The sequence below is a fragment of the Pongo abelii genome, chromosome 10 (genome assembly GCF_028885655.2).
Source record: "Pongo abelii isolate AG06213 chromosome 10, NHGRI_mPonAbe1-v2.0_pri, whole genome shotgun sequence".
NCBI classification, from domain to species: domain Eukaryota; kingdom Metazoa; phylum Chordata; class Mammalia; order Primates; family Hominidae; genus Pongo; species Pongo abelii.
This window is the reverse complement of record NC_071995.2, coordinates 73,548,957-73,566,165: the sequence shown is the minus strand read 5'-3', so window position 1 is coordinate 73,566,165 and position 17,209 is coordinate 73,548,957. Positions and strand designations below refer to the sequence as shown.

Here is a 17,209-nt window from a genome sequence, read left to right as displayed (position 1 = left end):
TAAATAATTTTGAAACTAGATACACAACATACCAAAACCTCTGGGATACAGCAAAAGCAGTTCTAAGAGGAAAGTTTATAGTGTTAAATGCCTACATTAAAGAGATAGGAAGATCTCAAATTAACAACCTAACATTGTACCTAAAAAAAAAAAAAAACCTAGAAAAACAAAAACAAACAAAACCTAAAGCTAGCAGAGAAAAGAAATAAAAGATCAAAGAAGAACTAAATGAGATGGAGGCCAAAAAAATGATACAAAGGAGCAAAAAATGAAAAATTGGCTCTTTGAAAAGATAAAAAATATTGATAGACTGCTGGTTAGAATAACCATGAATAAAAGAGACAATTCAAATAAATGCAATCAGAAATAACAGGGACATTACATACCTGCCACTTGCATTGATTTCATGACTTCGTCTTTGGAATAGTGCTGTGATAAACATATGGATGCAGGTGTCTTTTCAATATAATGATTTCTTTTCCTTTGGGTAGTGATATGATTTGGTTCTGTATCACTACCCAAATCTCATCAGTAGCTCCCATAATTCCCATGAGTTGTGGGAGGGACCCAGTAGGAGATGATTGAATCATGCGGGTGGGTCTTTCCCATGCTGTTCTTGTGATAGTGAATGGGTCTCATGAGACCTGATGGTTTTAAAATGGGAATTTCTCTACATAAGCTCTCTCTCTGCCTGCTGCCATCCACGCAAGATGTGACTTGCTCCTCCTTGCCTTCTGCCATGATTGTGAGGCCCCTCCAGCCAGGTGGAACTGTAAGTCCAATAAATCTCTTTCTTTTGTCAAATGCCCAGTCTTGGGTAGGTCTTTATCAGCGGCGTGAAAATGGATTAATACAGTAAATTAGTACCAGTTAGAATGAGTCATTGCCGAAAAGATACCTGAAAATGTGGAAGTGACTTTGGAATTGGGTAACAGGCAGAGGTTGGAACCATTTGGAAGGCTCAGAAGAAGACAGGAAGATGTGGGAAAGTTTGGAACTTCCTAGAGACTTGTTGAATGGCTTTGACCAAAATGCTGATAGTGATATGAACAATAAGGTCCAGGCAGAGGTGGTCTCAGATGGGGATGAAGAACTTGTTGGGAACTGGAGTAAAGGTGACTCTTACTATGTTTTATCTAAGAGACTGGTGGCATTTTGCCCCTGCCCTATAGATTTGTGGAACTTTGAACTTGAGAGAGATCATTTAGACATCTGGATGTTGGGAATGAAGTTTTTGGTGTCGAAAAAAAAAAAAAAATGTGGGAACAAACGATCTCTCAGCCAGGTTAGCTTTACTTTCTGCAGAAAGGGTGCTACTCAGTAGCCATCCAGCCACGAGAGCACACCAAACAAAGGAGACAGAGTAATTTATAACCTGACATGTCTACCCTACTGCTGTGTCCAGTTTTCATTGTCTGGAATAGGACCTCACATTTCACACTTTACCTGATTTGTTATTAGTTTAAAACTTTCTTAATTAGGTAAGGGGAATAGAACAAAGAAAGAAAAGGAAGTTGCCCAGGGATAGTTAAGGAAGCATCTCCAAATAAGGAGTGGCATGCACTATGGGCTGGGGCTTGTCTACTTCTGTCCAGGCATGCTGGAGCAAGCTAGGACAGCTGATTTGGAATATATATATATAATCCACTATATATATATAAAATCCACTATATATATATAAAATCCACTATGTATATAATATATATATTATATATATAATATATATAAATAATCCACTATATATATATAATCCACTATATATATATATATATATATATAGCAATCTTATAGTAAGAAATTGTGACTTTTTATAATCTTTGAAGAAGAACTCCCATTTCTCACATGGAGGAAGAAATTTCTAAGCAGTAAAGCTTTCAAGAGGTGACTTGGGTTGTTTTATAAAAGAAGCAGAGCATAAAAGTTTGGAAAATTTGCAGCCTGTCAATGTGATAGATAGAAAAACCTATTTTCTGAGGAGAAATTGAAGCTGGCTGCAGAAACTTGCCTAAGTAATGAGGAGATGAATGTTAATCTCCAAGACAATGGGGAAAATGTCTCCAGGCTGTGTCAAGAGTTTTTCACCAGAGCCCCTCCCATCACAGGCCTGGAGGCCTAGGAGAAAATGGTTTCCTGGGCCAGGCCCAGGTTCTGTTAGGCATACAGATACATAACAAGTTAGTCATGTGTGGGAATTAATAAATGAAGAATTGTACTTGTAAATGCATCAAATGTTCACAAATCCAAGGTCAGTTTTCTTATTTTAAAAATAGAAGCAATGCCAGCTCCACAAAATGGTTTTGAATATTAAATACTTAATGTGAAAGAAATTCGGAAGCTATGAAATACAACACAAATGTACAATAATAATAATAAATAACATCACTGTAGAGAACTAGCCCTTTTCTCTACCTAAGGCTTTTTCTCAGGGGACTGGTGGAACAGAGGCTGACTTCATAGATAGAAAAATATCTAATTTCTACAAACAGGAGCTCTTTGAAAAAAAACAAAGCAAAGGAAACAAATCAAACAGAAACACTCAAATCCAAGAGGATAGCTCAGGGCTTTTAAATATAATTCTCATCTTGCCCTACTTAGGAACAGGTTTTTAACAGAATATTGATACAACTAAAGAACAACAGAGTTAATACACATAGCATTTATACCATTTGAGGTATTTGGCTATGCTAGGTTTTTTTTTTTTCTTTCCCTCAGTGGAACCACACATTGAGAAATACAGCTTTAGAACACAATATTCTATCAAAACCAGAAAACAGAGATTGTTTTATTTGAAAACATCAGATATGTAGTGATTCTTTCTTTCAATGTCATTTCTTTCACTTAAACCTTCAGGTTTATTAAGCCTCTGATTCTCAATTAGAATAAGTTCCCTAAGTCCCTGTCATAAATAGAATTATATCAACCTTTCACATCTCAGTTACATTGAGTTCTAATAAGTGTGCAACAATAAGACAGCTGAGCATGGAATGGCAATTGGAAAAATATTATGCATTGCTTTTTGCCTATTTTAAAATTGAGTAATAAAGGGTATTTATTATTTTGCCATATAAGGTGCTGAGTTCAGGAATATTTTCATGGGAATCAAGTTTTTCCCTCAGGTGTTTGCTTAGTGTACTTCACAACTACTATTGATTCCTTTACAAAGTTGATCCATGAATATTCATTGATGGAAGAGGTCTTAGTGGTCATCTAGTACTATCCATTTATTTTATAGCTAAAGAAATCTCCTATGCTAGGTATTTTTATTTAGTTCATTTATTAGTATTACTAGTGGTAAGTTGTTATCTTATTAATCTGTTAACTTTTACTACACATATTGAATAACAAGTTAATAATTTTTAAAAAATTTATTTATTTTATCATATAAATTTGGAAGCACCCAGATTCCTCTACCACAACTAATTAAAATTATGGCATTTATTAGCCCTTGGTGAGAGAAAATTACAGCGAGTCTTTAATGAAATATTGAACATGAATTATAAATAAGTTTGCATCCTAGCAGGATGTACAGGTACCACTTAAACTATTCCAAAAACCACAAAGACAAATAATAATATTAGATCCTTAATATCACATGAAAATACCACTACCACCAATAAAAACTATGACAGTAACAGTAAAAACAAAAAAATACAAATTTTATTCAATGGTTGTTCTGAACTTGGAATGATCTTAAGCACCTTACTATTTAAAACACAGAGACGGAAACATGTTTAGAAAATGAAAATTCCCTACTTTATTAGAATAACATAGTGAAATCTTAAAATTAATTAGACTGGTCAAATGTTTTTCAGTGTTTTTCTTGTCACATCATTATCTGTTCTTAGTGTCAAAGAGCCCACCTTACAAGTTTTTTGTTTCTTTGTTTTACAAATTTAAATTGATTGAAAAAGTATAGGAGAGAATGGAATAAAAAACATTCCAATGGTGGTTTGCATGTTTTCTTTCTTGTTAAAACTTAGTGTTTTACTTTTTTTTGTCTGTCTTTTTTTTATTACACTTTTGGTTCATATTGGTGATATATCTTTTTCCTCCTCTTTCTACTCTTATTTTTCCTCTTCCTCCATCTTTTCTTTTTGTGTTTCCTCCTCCTCCTGCTCTCTCTCTTCTTTTTCCTCCTCCATTTCCATTATTTCCATTTCCATTTCCTCTTTCTCTTTCTTCTCTTCCTCTTTTTCCTCCTCTTCATTCTCTGCTTCAGATTCCTCAGGGGTAAATATCATTTGTTGTTCCAACAAGATATTTGGAAACTGAGACTGTACTATCAAAACAGTTATGACACACAGCATAAAACATAATATTCTCAATAATAAAATGAATGTGCACAGTGGATCACACACAACTGGCCGGGGCATTTCCCATTTTGGATACCAAAATCGGTAATCTGTAAACAAAGAAGAAATTGAAAGCTGGATTTCACATAAAGCAGTTAAATTGTTCAAGAAATAAAGGACAACAATACATACATGTGGCTTGGTCACGATCTGCATTACCTAGAAAGAAAAAGAAAGTCCACAAAAATTAGATAAAATTTCTTCTTTGTCTAAAAAATAAGATAATCTCCCAATAATTGTGTCACCTTCTCCTAGTTCTCAGGCATTATCTTTGAAGTCCTCGCTCCAACCAGTAGCCAATTTTAAAATACAATATATTCTCTTTTAGTGAAATCAGCCTGGTCTGCTACAGAAAGTATGGAAATATATGCATAAAGAGATATGCATTCTAGTGCTAATTCTGGCTTTATGTCATTGACCTTACATACATTTCTCCACTTCTGCCCTTAAAATATTGTTCCAGCTCCAACATTCTAGGATTCTACAATATCTCTTATTTTCATCTCTCTTTGCCCCCACAGATAACTCCTAATTAATCTTAGAAATCTATTCACTTTCCTCATTTAATTCTTATTTTCAGAAGCTTTCAGTTGCTCTTAATTTCCCAGATGGCAAAGTTAGCTCTATAGCCTGGCATTCAATATTTTTAGTTAACTAGTCCAATGAGATAATAATAGTTTTTAGGAAATAAATTCCCTTTCTTTCGCTCATTTGAGTTGAGAGATGTATCAGTCCATTTTCACACTGCTATAAAGAACTACCTGAGACTGGGTAATTTACAAAGAAAAGAGGTTTTGCCTGTAGTCTCAGCTACTTGGGAGGTTGAGGCAGGATAATCACTTGAACCCTGGAGGCAGAGGTTGCAGTGAGCCAAGATTGTGCCACTACATTCCAGCCTGGCGACAGAGCAAGACTCTGTCTCAAAAAAAAAAAAAAAAGAAAAGGTTTAATTGACTCATAGTTCTGCATAGCTGGGCCAGCCTCAGGAAATTTAAAATCATGGTGGAAGGTGAAGGGGAAACAAGGCATGTCTTACATGGTGGCAGGATGGAGAGTGAGGGGAGAACTGCCAAACACTTTTAAACCACCAGATCTTATGAGAATTCACTTACTATCATGAGAACAGCATGGGGGAAACTGTCCCCATGATCCAATCACCTCCCACCAGGTCCCTCCCTCAGCACTTGGAGATTACCATTTGAGACGAGATTTGAGTGGGAACACAGAGCCAAACCATATCATTCTGCCACAGCCCCTTCCAAATCTCATGTCCTTCTCACATTTCAAAACACAATCAGGCCTTTGCAAGGGTCCCCCAAAGTCTAAACTCATTCCAGCATTTACCCAAAAGTCCAAGTTCAAAGTCTCATCTGAGACAAGACAAGTCCCTTCCATCTATAAGCTTGTAAAATCAAAAGCAAGTTAGTTACTTCTAAGATACAATGAAGGTACAGGCATTCAGTAAATGCTCCCATTCCAAGTGGGAGAAATTGGCCAAAACAAAGGGGCTACAGGCCCCATGCAAGTTCAAAACCCAACAAGACAGTCAATACATCTTAAAGCTCCAAAATAATCTCCTTTGGCTCCATGTCTTACATCCAGGGCTGATGCAAGGGGTAGGCTCCCAAGGACTTGGGAAGCTCTGCCCCTGTGGCTCTGAAGGGTTCAGGCCCTGTGGCTGCTTTCACAGGCTGGCATTGAGTACCTGTGGCTTTTCCAGGCACATGGTGCAAGTTGTCATTCTGGGATCTGGAGGATGGTGGCCCTCTTCTCACAGCTCTATTATGCAGTGCCCCAGTAGGGACTCTGTGTGGGGGCCCCAACTCCACATTTCCCCTCTGCATTGCCCTAGTAGAGGTTCTCCATGAGGGCTCCACCCCTGCAGCAAACATCTGCCTGGACATCCAGGTGTTTCCATACAGCCTCTGAAATCTACACGAAGGCTCCCAAAGCTCAACTCTTGTCATCTATGCACCTGCAAGCCTAACACCACATGGATGCTGCCAAGGTGCTACTAAGGCTTGGGGCTTGCACCCTTTAAAGCAATGGCCTGAGCTGTACCTTGGCCCCTTGAGCCACAGCTTAAGCTGGAATGGCTGGGAGGCAGGGCACCATGTCCCAAGGCTACACAGAGCAGTGGGGACCCGGGCCTGGCCCATGAAACAATTTTTCCCTCCTAGGCCTCTGGGCCTGTGATGGGAGTGGCTGCCATGAAGATCTCTGAAATATCCTGGAGACATTTTCCCCATTGTCTTGGTGATTAACATTTGGCTCCTTGTTACTTATGCAGATTTCTGCAGCCAGCTTGAATTTCTCCCCAGAAAAAAAAATATATATATTTTTTCTACCACATGGTCAGGCTGCAAATTTTCCAAACTTTTATGCTCTGCTTCCCTTTTAAACATAGGTTTTAACTTCAGATCATCTCTTTGTGAATACATAAGACTGTATGCTTTTACAAAAAGCCAGGTCACATCTTGAGTGCTTTTCTGCTTAGAAATTTCTCCTGCCTGATACCCCAAATCATCTATCTCAAGCTCAAAGTTCCACAGATTTCTAGGGCATGGGTAAAAATGCCACCAGCCTGTTTGCTAAAGCATAACAAGAATGACCTTTATTCCAGTTCCCAACAAGTTTCCCATCTCCATCTGAGACCACCTCAGCCTGGACTTCATTGTCCATATCACTATCAGCATTTTGGTCAAAACTATTCAACAAGACTCTAGAAAGTTCCAAACTTTCCCACATCTTCCTGTCTTCTTCTGAGCCCTCCAAATGGTTCCAACCTCTGCCTGTTACCCAGTTCCAAAGTTGCTTCCACATTTTCAGGTACCTTTTCAGCAATGCCTTACTACAACTGGTACCAATTTCATGTATTAGCTGATTTTCACATTACTAAAAACAACTACCTGAGACTGGGTAATTTATAAAGAAAGGAGGTTTAATTGACTCACAGTTCTGCATGGCTGGAGAGGCCTCAGGAAACTTACAATCATGACAGAGGGTGAAGGGGAAGCAAGGCACATCTTACATGGTGGCAGGAGAGGCGGGGGTCAACTGCCAAACACTTTAAACCATCAGATCTCATGAGAACTCACTCACTATCATGAGAACAGCATGAGAGAAACTGCCCCCCGGTCTAATTACCTCCCACCAGGTCCCTCCCTTAACATGTGGGGATTACAATTCAAGATGATATTTGGGTGGGGACACAGAGCTAAACAATATCATGATGGTCAGATAACCAGTCCTGAATTCCACTAGGAAGCATAGTGGGAGGATAAATGAGTTCTCACATAGAGAACCCAATAACAACAAAGAACTTTGTCTTGCAATAATATTACTCTTAGGGGAAAATTTAGAATTCATTATTAAGGCACCTTGGAGATGAACTGACCTTCCTTTGGATCTTTGCGGTTATTTTAGCCTTTTGCGCTTGGTCTTACTTCATATTTTATGTAATGATTTCTATATTAGATTTTCTTTTAAAAAGTCTTTTGTCATATAGTTTGTATTTTCTCATTTGGTATTTGTGTGTCTATTCATACCTTAGTATGAGCAGTTATGTAATAGTATGTTTCTTCTTTGCATCTTTCTTCACTTCTCATCATTAATTTTCATTGATTATATGTTTCATTAAATAGTTACATACATTTAAATTTACTTACACCTCTATTGTTTATCAGCTTTAAATAGTCTATTTAGTATCTTTGGCCCTTAGCTATAAATGATGAGGAAATAAGCATATTTTTTCTATCTCTCTCTTCTCCTCCCAAGTTTTATTAATTGTATCATTTGTATGTTTCCAATATTTCTTGTATTTTTTTTTGTGACTATAACTGTCAGATTGTTTTAGTTTTAGTCTATCCATTAAGATTCAGGGCTCACAGAGAGTTCTTTCACTCAAGTTTTTTCATTCATCTCTTCTTTTTGGTGAATGTCATCCTTTAGTTTATTGAAGAAGTGCTCATGAGAACTACACACCAAATGTAAATGCATGCTCCCAAAACATCTATTTCATTACACTTGAATAATAGGTTTTGCTGTATATAAATTCTTGGTTGACACTTCTTATATTAAGGGTATATAGGCATCATTCCACCATCTCTTAGCATTTACTGTTATGGTAGAGAAGTTTGAAGCCAGACTGAATTTTCCCCCTTTACGTGGGAACATCAATTGCCAAAGCAGCATTACTACCACGTGAGTGTGAAGCCAATTTTGTATTGTAGAGCTGAAACCAGGAAGTACAGTTCTGTGAATTATTTTCTCTGTATAGCTTCAGGTAAGAGTTTGCCAATGACAGGAATGCAAATGAAATAGGAAAGATATAAGAAAAGCAACCACCAGGGGTGATGGTAGGCCAGGTAAGATGGATTAATGTGAGTTTCACAGTGGCTTCTTAGTATAATACAATGGAGAACTATCTGCTTTGTTGCCACTTCTCTGCCTTACTGTGGCCACTTCCCTGACCTTCACTCCCTTAGTGTTTACAGTATTCAGATAAACTGTATTTCCTATGTTAAATACTTTATTGCTAAAATACTTAGAGTGACTATTTTTCTGATTCAACCCAGACTGTTAAACTTCTTAATAACTGATCTTACATTTTTGCTTGGATGCTTTAAGATTCTTTCTTTTCCACTGAATTCCAGTAATTTACTAGTCTATGTCTACTGTGTTGACTATTTTGTGTCACTTTTTCCTGGCACATAGCGTGCACTTTCAATGTTTAGATTCAAGTATTTTTATTTCTGTAAAATTTGTTTTATTACTTATTTAAGTATCTATATATCTCTCTCTAGTTGTATTTTCTGTTCTATTGTTTTGGTTCTGTTCTTGAGGCCCTACAATTATTCACATGTTGAAACTGAGTCCATAGTTATAGTTTTATCTGTGTATATATAAACATTTATATATATGTTTATTAAAATTCTTAATTTCCAACACTTAAAATTCCAATTCACCACCATAAAATTCATGCTTACTTTTTTCCTTTACGTATTTGTATTCCATTTCTGACAGTGAGAAAACTAGCCCCCATTATACTTAATTAATTTATTTTTTTGATCAATCCCCCAGTATGCTGATCTCCCATCATTGTCTCTAGACCCTAGCACACATAGGTGCCCTCCTCACTCTGCTTAGACACTCAGATTTAGCAAATAAAAATAAATGATGTCAGGTTACATTTGAATCTCAGAAAGCAATAAATATTGTTTAGTATAAGTCTGTCCAATGTAATATTTGGAATATGTTTATGCTGAAAAATTGTCTTGTATTAATCGGCCAACTTAGGGGCTGGCCCTATGCTGGGACACCCTCCCACCCTGCTCAGACTTTGAAACCCAGCTCTGGGCTTCTGCATGTGTGGATTCCTTCCTTACCCCACTTGGGACCTGACTTCACCCATGTCAAGTCATCTTCCCCACATTAAAACTTTCCTCACCTAATTTGCACTCAGACACCTCATGTATGATTGCCCCTAAGTATGGATGCCCCCTTTACTGGCTTAGGTTCTGAAATCTCTTCTCAGCCCACTCCAACATGGACTCTTCTCCTTATTCTTCTTGGCCTCCAACAACCACTGCCAGACCTTCCCCCAGGGATGGCTTCCTCACTGGCTCAGACTCTCTATTCCATCCCATGTTGATGCTCTCCTCACCTTGCCTGGGCACAGATGCCACATACTGAGTCATCCCTGCATGGACATCTTTTTATTCTGCTCTGGCTCTGATACCCCAAACCTCATGTATGGACAGTTACTTCATTCCATGAGGGCTCTGACTTCCCACACGTGGCCACATCTCTATGTGGATGGCATCCTCACCTTGCTTAGGTTTCCTTTCCATACCCACTGCATCTCGTGTGGATCCTTTGTTATGCTGTTTAGGCTCTAACATATCACCTCTGGATGCCCCTCTGTGTAGATGACTACATTCCCCTGACCTGCCCAATGACTTTAGGATTGAATTTCACAGAAAAAGAAAGACAAGGAAAAGAGGAAGAGTGAGAGTTTGCATCTTGATTCAAGTGAAGCGAGAGCAGAAATGTTAGAGTGGATTCATCCCTGCAATGGTGTTATAGTACAACTGTCCACTAGTTTTTGTTTCTGTTTTTTCTTCAGCACAAAAACATAATATATTTGGGAGGCTGAGGTAGGAGGATTACTCGAGGCCAGGAGTTCGAGACCAGCCTGGGCAACACAACAAGATCCTATCTCTGCAAAAAATAAAAAAAAAATTAGCTGGGCATGGTGGCACATGCCCATAGTCTTAGCTACTTGGGAGGCTGAGGCAGGAGGATCACCTGAGCCCAGGAATTCGAGGTTACAGTGAGCTTGATCATGCCACTGCATTCCAGCCTGTGTGACAGAGCAAGACCCTGTCTCTTTTCCAGAATCTACAAAGAACTTAAACAAATTTACAAGAAAAAAACAAACAACCCCATCAAAAAGTGGGCAAAGGATATGAACAGACACTTCTCAAAAGAAGACATTTATGCATCCAACAAACATATGAAAAAAAGCTCATCATCACTAGTCATTAGAGAAATGCAAATCAAAACCACAATGAGATACCATCTCATGCTAGTTAGAATGGAGATCATTAAAAAGTCAGGAAACCACAGATGCTGGAGAGGATGTGGAGAAATAGGAACACTTTTACACTGTTGGTGGGAGTGTAAACTAGTTCAACCATTGTGGAAGACAGTGTGGTGATTCCTCAAGGATCTTGAACCAAAAATACCATTTGGCCCAGTAATCCCATTACTGGGTACATAACCAAAGAATTATAAATCGTTCTACCATAAAGACACCTGCACACGTATGTTTACTGCAGCACTGTTCACAATAGCAAATACTTGGAACCAACCCAAATGCCCATCAATGATAGACTGGATAAAGAAAATGTAGCACATATACACCATGGAATACTATGCAGCCATAAAAAAGGATGAGTTCATTTCCTTTTCAGGGACATGGATGAAGCTGGAAACCATCATTCTCAGCAAACTACCACAAGAACAGAAAACCAAACACTGCATGTTCTCACTCATAAGTGGGAGTTGAACAATGAGAACACATGGACACAGGGAGAAGAACATCACACACCAGGGCCTGTTGGGGGTGGGTGCTAGGGGAGGAATAGCTTAGGAGAAATATCTAATGTAGATGACGGGTTGATGGGTGCAGCAAACCACCATGGCATGTATATACCTATGTAACAAACCTGCACGTTCTGCACAGGTACCCCAGAACTTAAAGTATAATAATTAAAAAACAACATAATATGCTATTTACTTATTATCCAAATTTATCTCCTACCATATTCCTCTAAGCATTGTATATTTTAGCTATAGTTATAGTTTTGGAGTATATTCTCTCATGTTTGGAAAAACTAAAAGAAAAATATAATCGAACATATTTTCTACTTTTTACTTTTGAAACATTTGGAGATTTCAGCTTTTTGGAGGAAAAACTAAAAGAAAAGGTTATTAAATACATGCTACTTCATAAATATTTTGGAATATACTATCCTTTAAAGCAGTTATTATCAAACAGGATGCTGTTTGGGCATAAACTGTGAAGCTTTTTAAGGGTATAACTGTTCTCATTCTTTCTTTCTGACACTCTGGTATGTCCTCAGGGGAAGGAATAGGGTTAAGATAGAACAGAAAAGGCACTGCAATTTAGAAAAATCTAAAGATGGTACTGTGTCAACCATCCTTTGATAACATAATAGTAGCATTCTGATCAAAGGAATAATATTAACATGACCATAAAAAACTAGTGTTCAATCGCTTATTTTTCTTGTTGTCCAATCCATTATGCATTTTTTTCATGTTTAAGTTGTTTTCTTTATCTTACTGCATAGAAAATCTGTGCATTTGTCACGTCGGCCACATCGAGTACAAAATATTCCTGGTTCATAAGGTCTTCTCGTCAGTGTTCCTCTACAAACAAAAAAGCAGAAAACATTTAGTTAGAATAAGCTTCCATTTTTACATGTAATGTAAATAATATAGTTACTAATTTTTAATCAGGTTAAAAAGGCGGGTTAAGAAACTGGACTTAAGGAAATACTTTAATTAGAGATTCAATGTTTCCCTTTTGTTCTCCCCCAGGAAACAGTCTTTTCTGAAACAAATTCCCATGCCCTAGAAACAAAGTATTATAATTAAATATAAGAATGGGTTTTAAAGCTTCTTTCATTTTAGTTCATAGCAAAATGTATCCTTTAAAAATGAATGATGTAGACTGGGTGAGGTGGCTCATGCCTGTAATCCCAGCACTTTGGGAGGCTGAGGCAGGCAGATCACGAGGTCAGGAGATCGAGACCATCCTGGCTAACATGGTGAAACCCTGTCTCTACCAAAAATACAAAAAATTAGCCAGGCACGGTGGCGGGTGCCTGTAGTCCCAGCTACTCGGGAAGCTGAGGCAGGAGAATGGCGTGAACCCAGGAGGTGGAGCTTGCAGTGAGCTGAGATGGGCCACTGCACTCCAGCCTGGGCGACAGAGCGAAGACTGTCTCAAAAAAAAAAAAAAGAATGATGTAGGCTGGGTGGGGTAGCTTCCCCACCTGTAATGCTGGTGCTTTGGGAGGCCAAGGTGGGATAATCTCTTGAGACCAGGAGTTTGAGACCAGCCTAGGTAACATAGCAAGACCTCGTCTCTTCAAAAAGATATATTTTTTTAATTAGCCGGGCATGGTGCGTGCCTGTATTCCCAGCTACTCGGGATACTGAGGAGGGAGGATCAGTTGAGTCCAGGAGTTTGCGGCTGCAGTGAGCTATGACTGTGCCACTGCACTCTAGCCTGGGCAACAGAGCAAGGCTCCGTCTCTAAAATAAAGAAATAAAGAAATAAAATTTAAAAATAAATGATATAGAATTTTTTATAATTAATTGCTTCCTGGTTGGCCCAAATACATAAAAAGTTTCATAGAAATGATATATTAAGTATCTGTAGAGTTTACAAAATTCTGAAATGCTTGTGTCCCAAAGACTTATCTGCATGAATTATTTTGGGGGTGTATATAAAAATACATAAATTTATAAAGAAGCAAATAAATATAAATGGGAGTTTACAAAGTTGATTTAACCCATTGTACAGAGCTAAAGAGAGAAGTAAGAAATAATTACATCAATTGCCTACAGCTAAATGAGAAAAAAGGCCCTAAAGTACTTTTAAATTGGGAAATTTAAATAAATGATCTAGGATAAGAAAGGTAGAGAAAACAAGCAGGGAAAAGATACATTCGAGTGGGGGCAGCATCATTAATACTGGTAATTTAATCAGTATTGCCTATTTACCTGGTATATAATTGGGAGCTATAAAAACAAACATTCATTATTTAAGTCCTTGGTTAGGCCTTCTAAAAGAATGGCCAAGCCTAAGAAATATATATTCAAAAACCTGAGTATCACATTTCTCAGATATATCTTATTTAATCAGAGAGTTTGGGTGATACCCAATAAGGCATCTGATACCCTTGAATTGTAAGCATTCAAGTCCATCAGGAACATCCAGAGGTTTGTGGTTATTTGTAGATCATATATCACTTCTTCAATTTCACTGTTCTATTATCCAACTATTTCAAGAAAGAAATGCATTTTGTTTAGAACCCAGCCAGAGCAGAAACTCACAAGTTGATCTAGTCACCTTTAGCTACACCCTGGTCTATTTTTCCTGTCCCAACCCCTTTTCACCAAAACAGATGCCTCCAACACAAAAGCAGATGCATTGTCTCCTAAGGTCCCAAGGATGGGGGACCTCTGTCCATAAAACTGAAAATAAATAAATCCACACTGTGGTAGACTACAGTGAGTCCCCCTTTCAAAGATTTGAGTTTTATAATCATTATTTCTATTAGACAGCCAGAAATGTCAGGCTAATACCCTCCCCTATGTTGATCTTCCTCTAGTTCTGAGTTTCTAAGAACGTGAACCTAAATCAACTTGAGCCTGAATCCACAACACAACTCCCAACTTCAACTGGAATTATTGGGCCAGATTAGGAGGAAATAATAGGTAACTATCTATAAGCAGCAAAGTCCACTGAAATTTCACAGCTGCCCTGGCAGTGCCTTAGAAAATTTGCATTTTCTAAGAAGCAGACCAGTGGTTCACCAAGACCAAGTCAAGACTCTTGAACATAGTCTTCTAGAACTTTTCTTAGCCTCTATCTGGCCATAGCCTCAGTACAATGCTACCTATAGAGCATGTGTCCAGATCCTAGATAAGGACATGTTACCTGGGCGGCCTAACAGACAAGTGTACCCATTTCCAACCCCAAGTTCATTAGAAGGTCATTATTCAAACTCTGTAATAGATACACAGTCTTTCAAAATGAGAGCACAATTCTGGCGGTGGTAGAAACTTTCTTTGCCTACACTAGACTCGTATCTGCCACCATCTTGTTCATCAAGGAGGTAACCCAGCCCATAGCTTGACAACCTAGCAATTACAATTTGTAGGCAGATTCTTCAAAGTTCTCCATCCAGACTCACATAGTCTGTACACTATTCACAGAACAAGAGCCAAAGCACATGAAACAGATGTCGAGTTTTCCATCTCATACAGCCAGAACAACTAGACTACTTACAACAACTCATTTCATTTTTCACTACTTCTTATGTATCACCACAACACTGACTTCTAGTTTGTTTCTGGAAGATCTATAGGTTTTCCAAGAAGACTTATTTTTTTCCAAGAAGAATCTATTCCAGTAAGTTTAAGAGAAATACAGTGTAGGCAGCAGCAAGGAAGATAAACTATAATAGAGATCCCATCTGGCTGTCTTTCTGCAACATCTAATATATTTGTCTTTGCCAAAAATTCCATGACTACTTCCTGGGCCTATTCAAGGTCAACAAAAGTATGAACTCTGTTGTTTTTTTGTCTCAAATTATCCCTGTATGTGCAAAGCTATTTTATTTATATCACTTTCTGTAAAACTTTGTTGGCTAGGTCTCCTCCCTTCACTTAACATATCCTGCACCTAAAGGACTGTGGAACACAGTTAAACAGTTAAAACAGTTAAACAGTTAAAGCTCCTTTAAGGTTGATATTATTTAGCTGTGCCATTCTCTAATCCTCCCTGAGAGAGATATTTACCTTCAGATCATGCCTCCTTATTCACTGAAGACTTTGGCACCTGACACATCATTTTTAGTCAATCGTTTTTCATTTTCTCAGAAGTTGGTACCTATTTGATCACAACATTCATATGGATAATTCATCCAATAACTTGGTTTTTCCATTACTAGATGTCTTTACCACCAAAATGCTTCCCGATTCTCCATAGTGGTCACTTTTATAGCTACATTCTGGGTCCTGTTACCTCTTAAAACAGCTCCACCTCTGAACTCACAAAATCAGACATTTCACTCACTGGCTATAACCTCCCGTCTTCCTTCCAGGGTGCTCACTTATTTACTCCTGCCACACTGCTTCATTAATTTCACTGAGGTGTCATGTCTATTTTCTCTCCTATTTTCTCCCTATCCATTATATTGTCTCTTCTTTTATTCATTTAATTTTTAAAATTATACTTTAAATTCTTGGGTACATGTGCAGAACGTGCAGGTTTGTTACATAGGTATACATGTGCCATGGTGGTTTGCTGCACCCATCAACCCACCATCTACATTAGGTATTTCCCCTAATGCTATCCCTCCCCTCACACCCCACCCCCTGACAGGCCCCAGTGTGTGATGTTCCCCTCCCCGTGTCCATGTGTTCTCATTGTTCAACTCCCACTTATGAGTGAGAACATGTGGTGTTTGGTTTTCTGTTCTTGTGATAGTTTGCTGAGAATGATGGTTTCCAGCTTCATCCATGTCCCTGCAAAGGACATGAATAAGAGAGGACACAAACAAATGGAAAAACATTCCATACTCATGGATAGGGGGAAACAATATCATGAAAATGGCCATACTGCCCAAAGCAATTTATAGATTCAATGCTATCCCCATCAAGCTACTATTGACTTTCTTCACAGAACTGGAAAAAACTACTTTAAATTTCATATGGAACTAAAAAGAGCCCGAATAGCCAAGACAATCCTAAGCAAAAAGAACAAAGCTGGAGGCATCACGTTACCTGACTTCAAACTATACTACAATGGAACAGAACAGAGGCCTCAGGAATAACACCACACATCTACAACCATCTGATCTTTGAAAAACCTGACAAAAACAAGCAATGGGGAAAGGATTCCCTATTTAATAAATAATTTTTTCTATACTCAGATTCATACATGTGTTCCTTTATAGTTTCTGGACTTTAATGTTCTGATAGGTAAGTCCTTATACCTTCCAAACTGTAAGTAAATTCACTAATATAGCCTTCATGACTTCACTTTTTAATGTTTAAGTCTTTTATGTATTAGAAATTTATTTCTCTAAGCTGAGTGAAAAACTCAGTTTTACTTTTATCCAGCCAGTAGGCTCTCCTAATTCCATTACTTAAATACTTTAACCAGTGATTTTAAATGCCAACTTTATCACAATCATTACATATGGATTTGGATCTACTTATTGACCCTCATCTATATAACACAATAAGGGGAAATATTTATAAATTACATTACATAAAATGTAATGTGCAATGTCTTTGGCACACTTACTACAAAATTATATTTAACTAAATGAAAGTTCCTGTAGTCAACTGCAGATCCAACATGCCTAAAAATAAAAGTTATTTTCCCTCCACTCTATATATTTTCCTAGCTCAGTTAATAACATTACCTATCAATGAAGCATAAATTCTTATGGACATCTTTGTGTCTTTTGTAATATTTAAGTTTTAGAGTAATCGAATTAATATTGTTTTATTTTGTTTTTTAAAAT

General features: G+C 37.7%; 1 protein-coding gene across 1 annotated transcript in view; it reads right to left on the bottom strand.

The window, feature by feature from the left end:
- Positions 1 to 3,420: 3,420 nt before the first annotated feature.
- Positions 3,421 to 17,209, bottom strand: part of LOC100433453 (GLIPR1 like 2) — a 46,516-nt gene continuing 32,727 nt past the window's right edge. The window contains exons 4-6 of the mRNA XM_002823531.3: positions 12,223 to 12,308; positions 4,485 to 4,511; positions 3,421 to 4,402 (exon numbers count right to left, since the gene is read on the bottom strand). Coding sequence (XP_002823577.1) covers positions 4,065 to 4,402; positions 4,485 to 4,511; positions 12,223 to 12,308 — 451 coding nt within the window. The 3' untranslated portion in view covers positions 3,421 to 4,064. The remainder of the gene's footprint in view (positions 4,403 to 4,484; positions 4,512 to 12,222; positions 12,309 to 17,209) is intronic.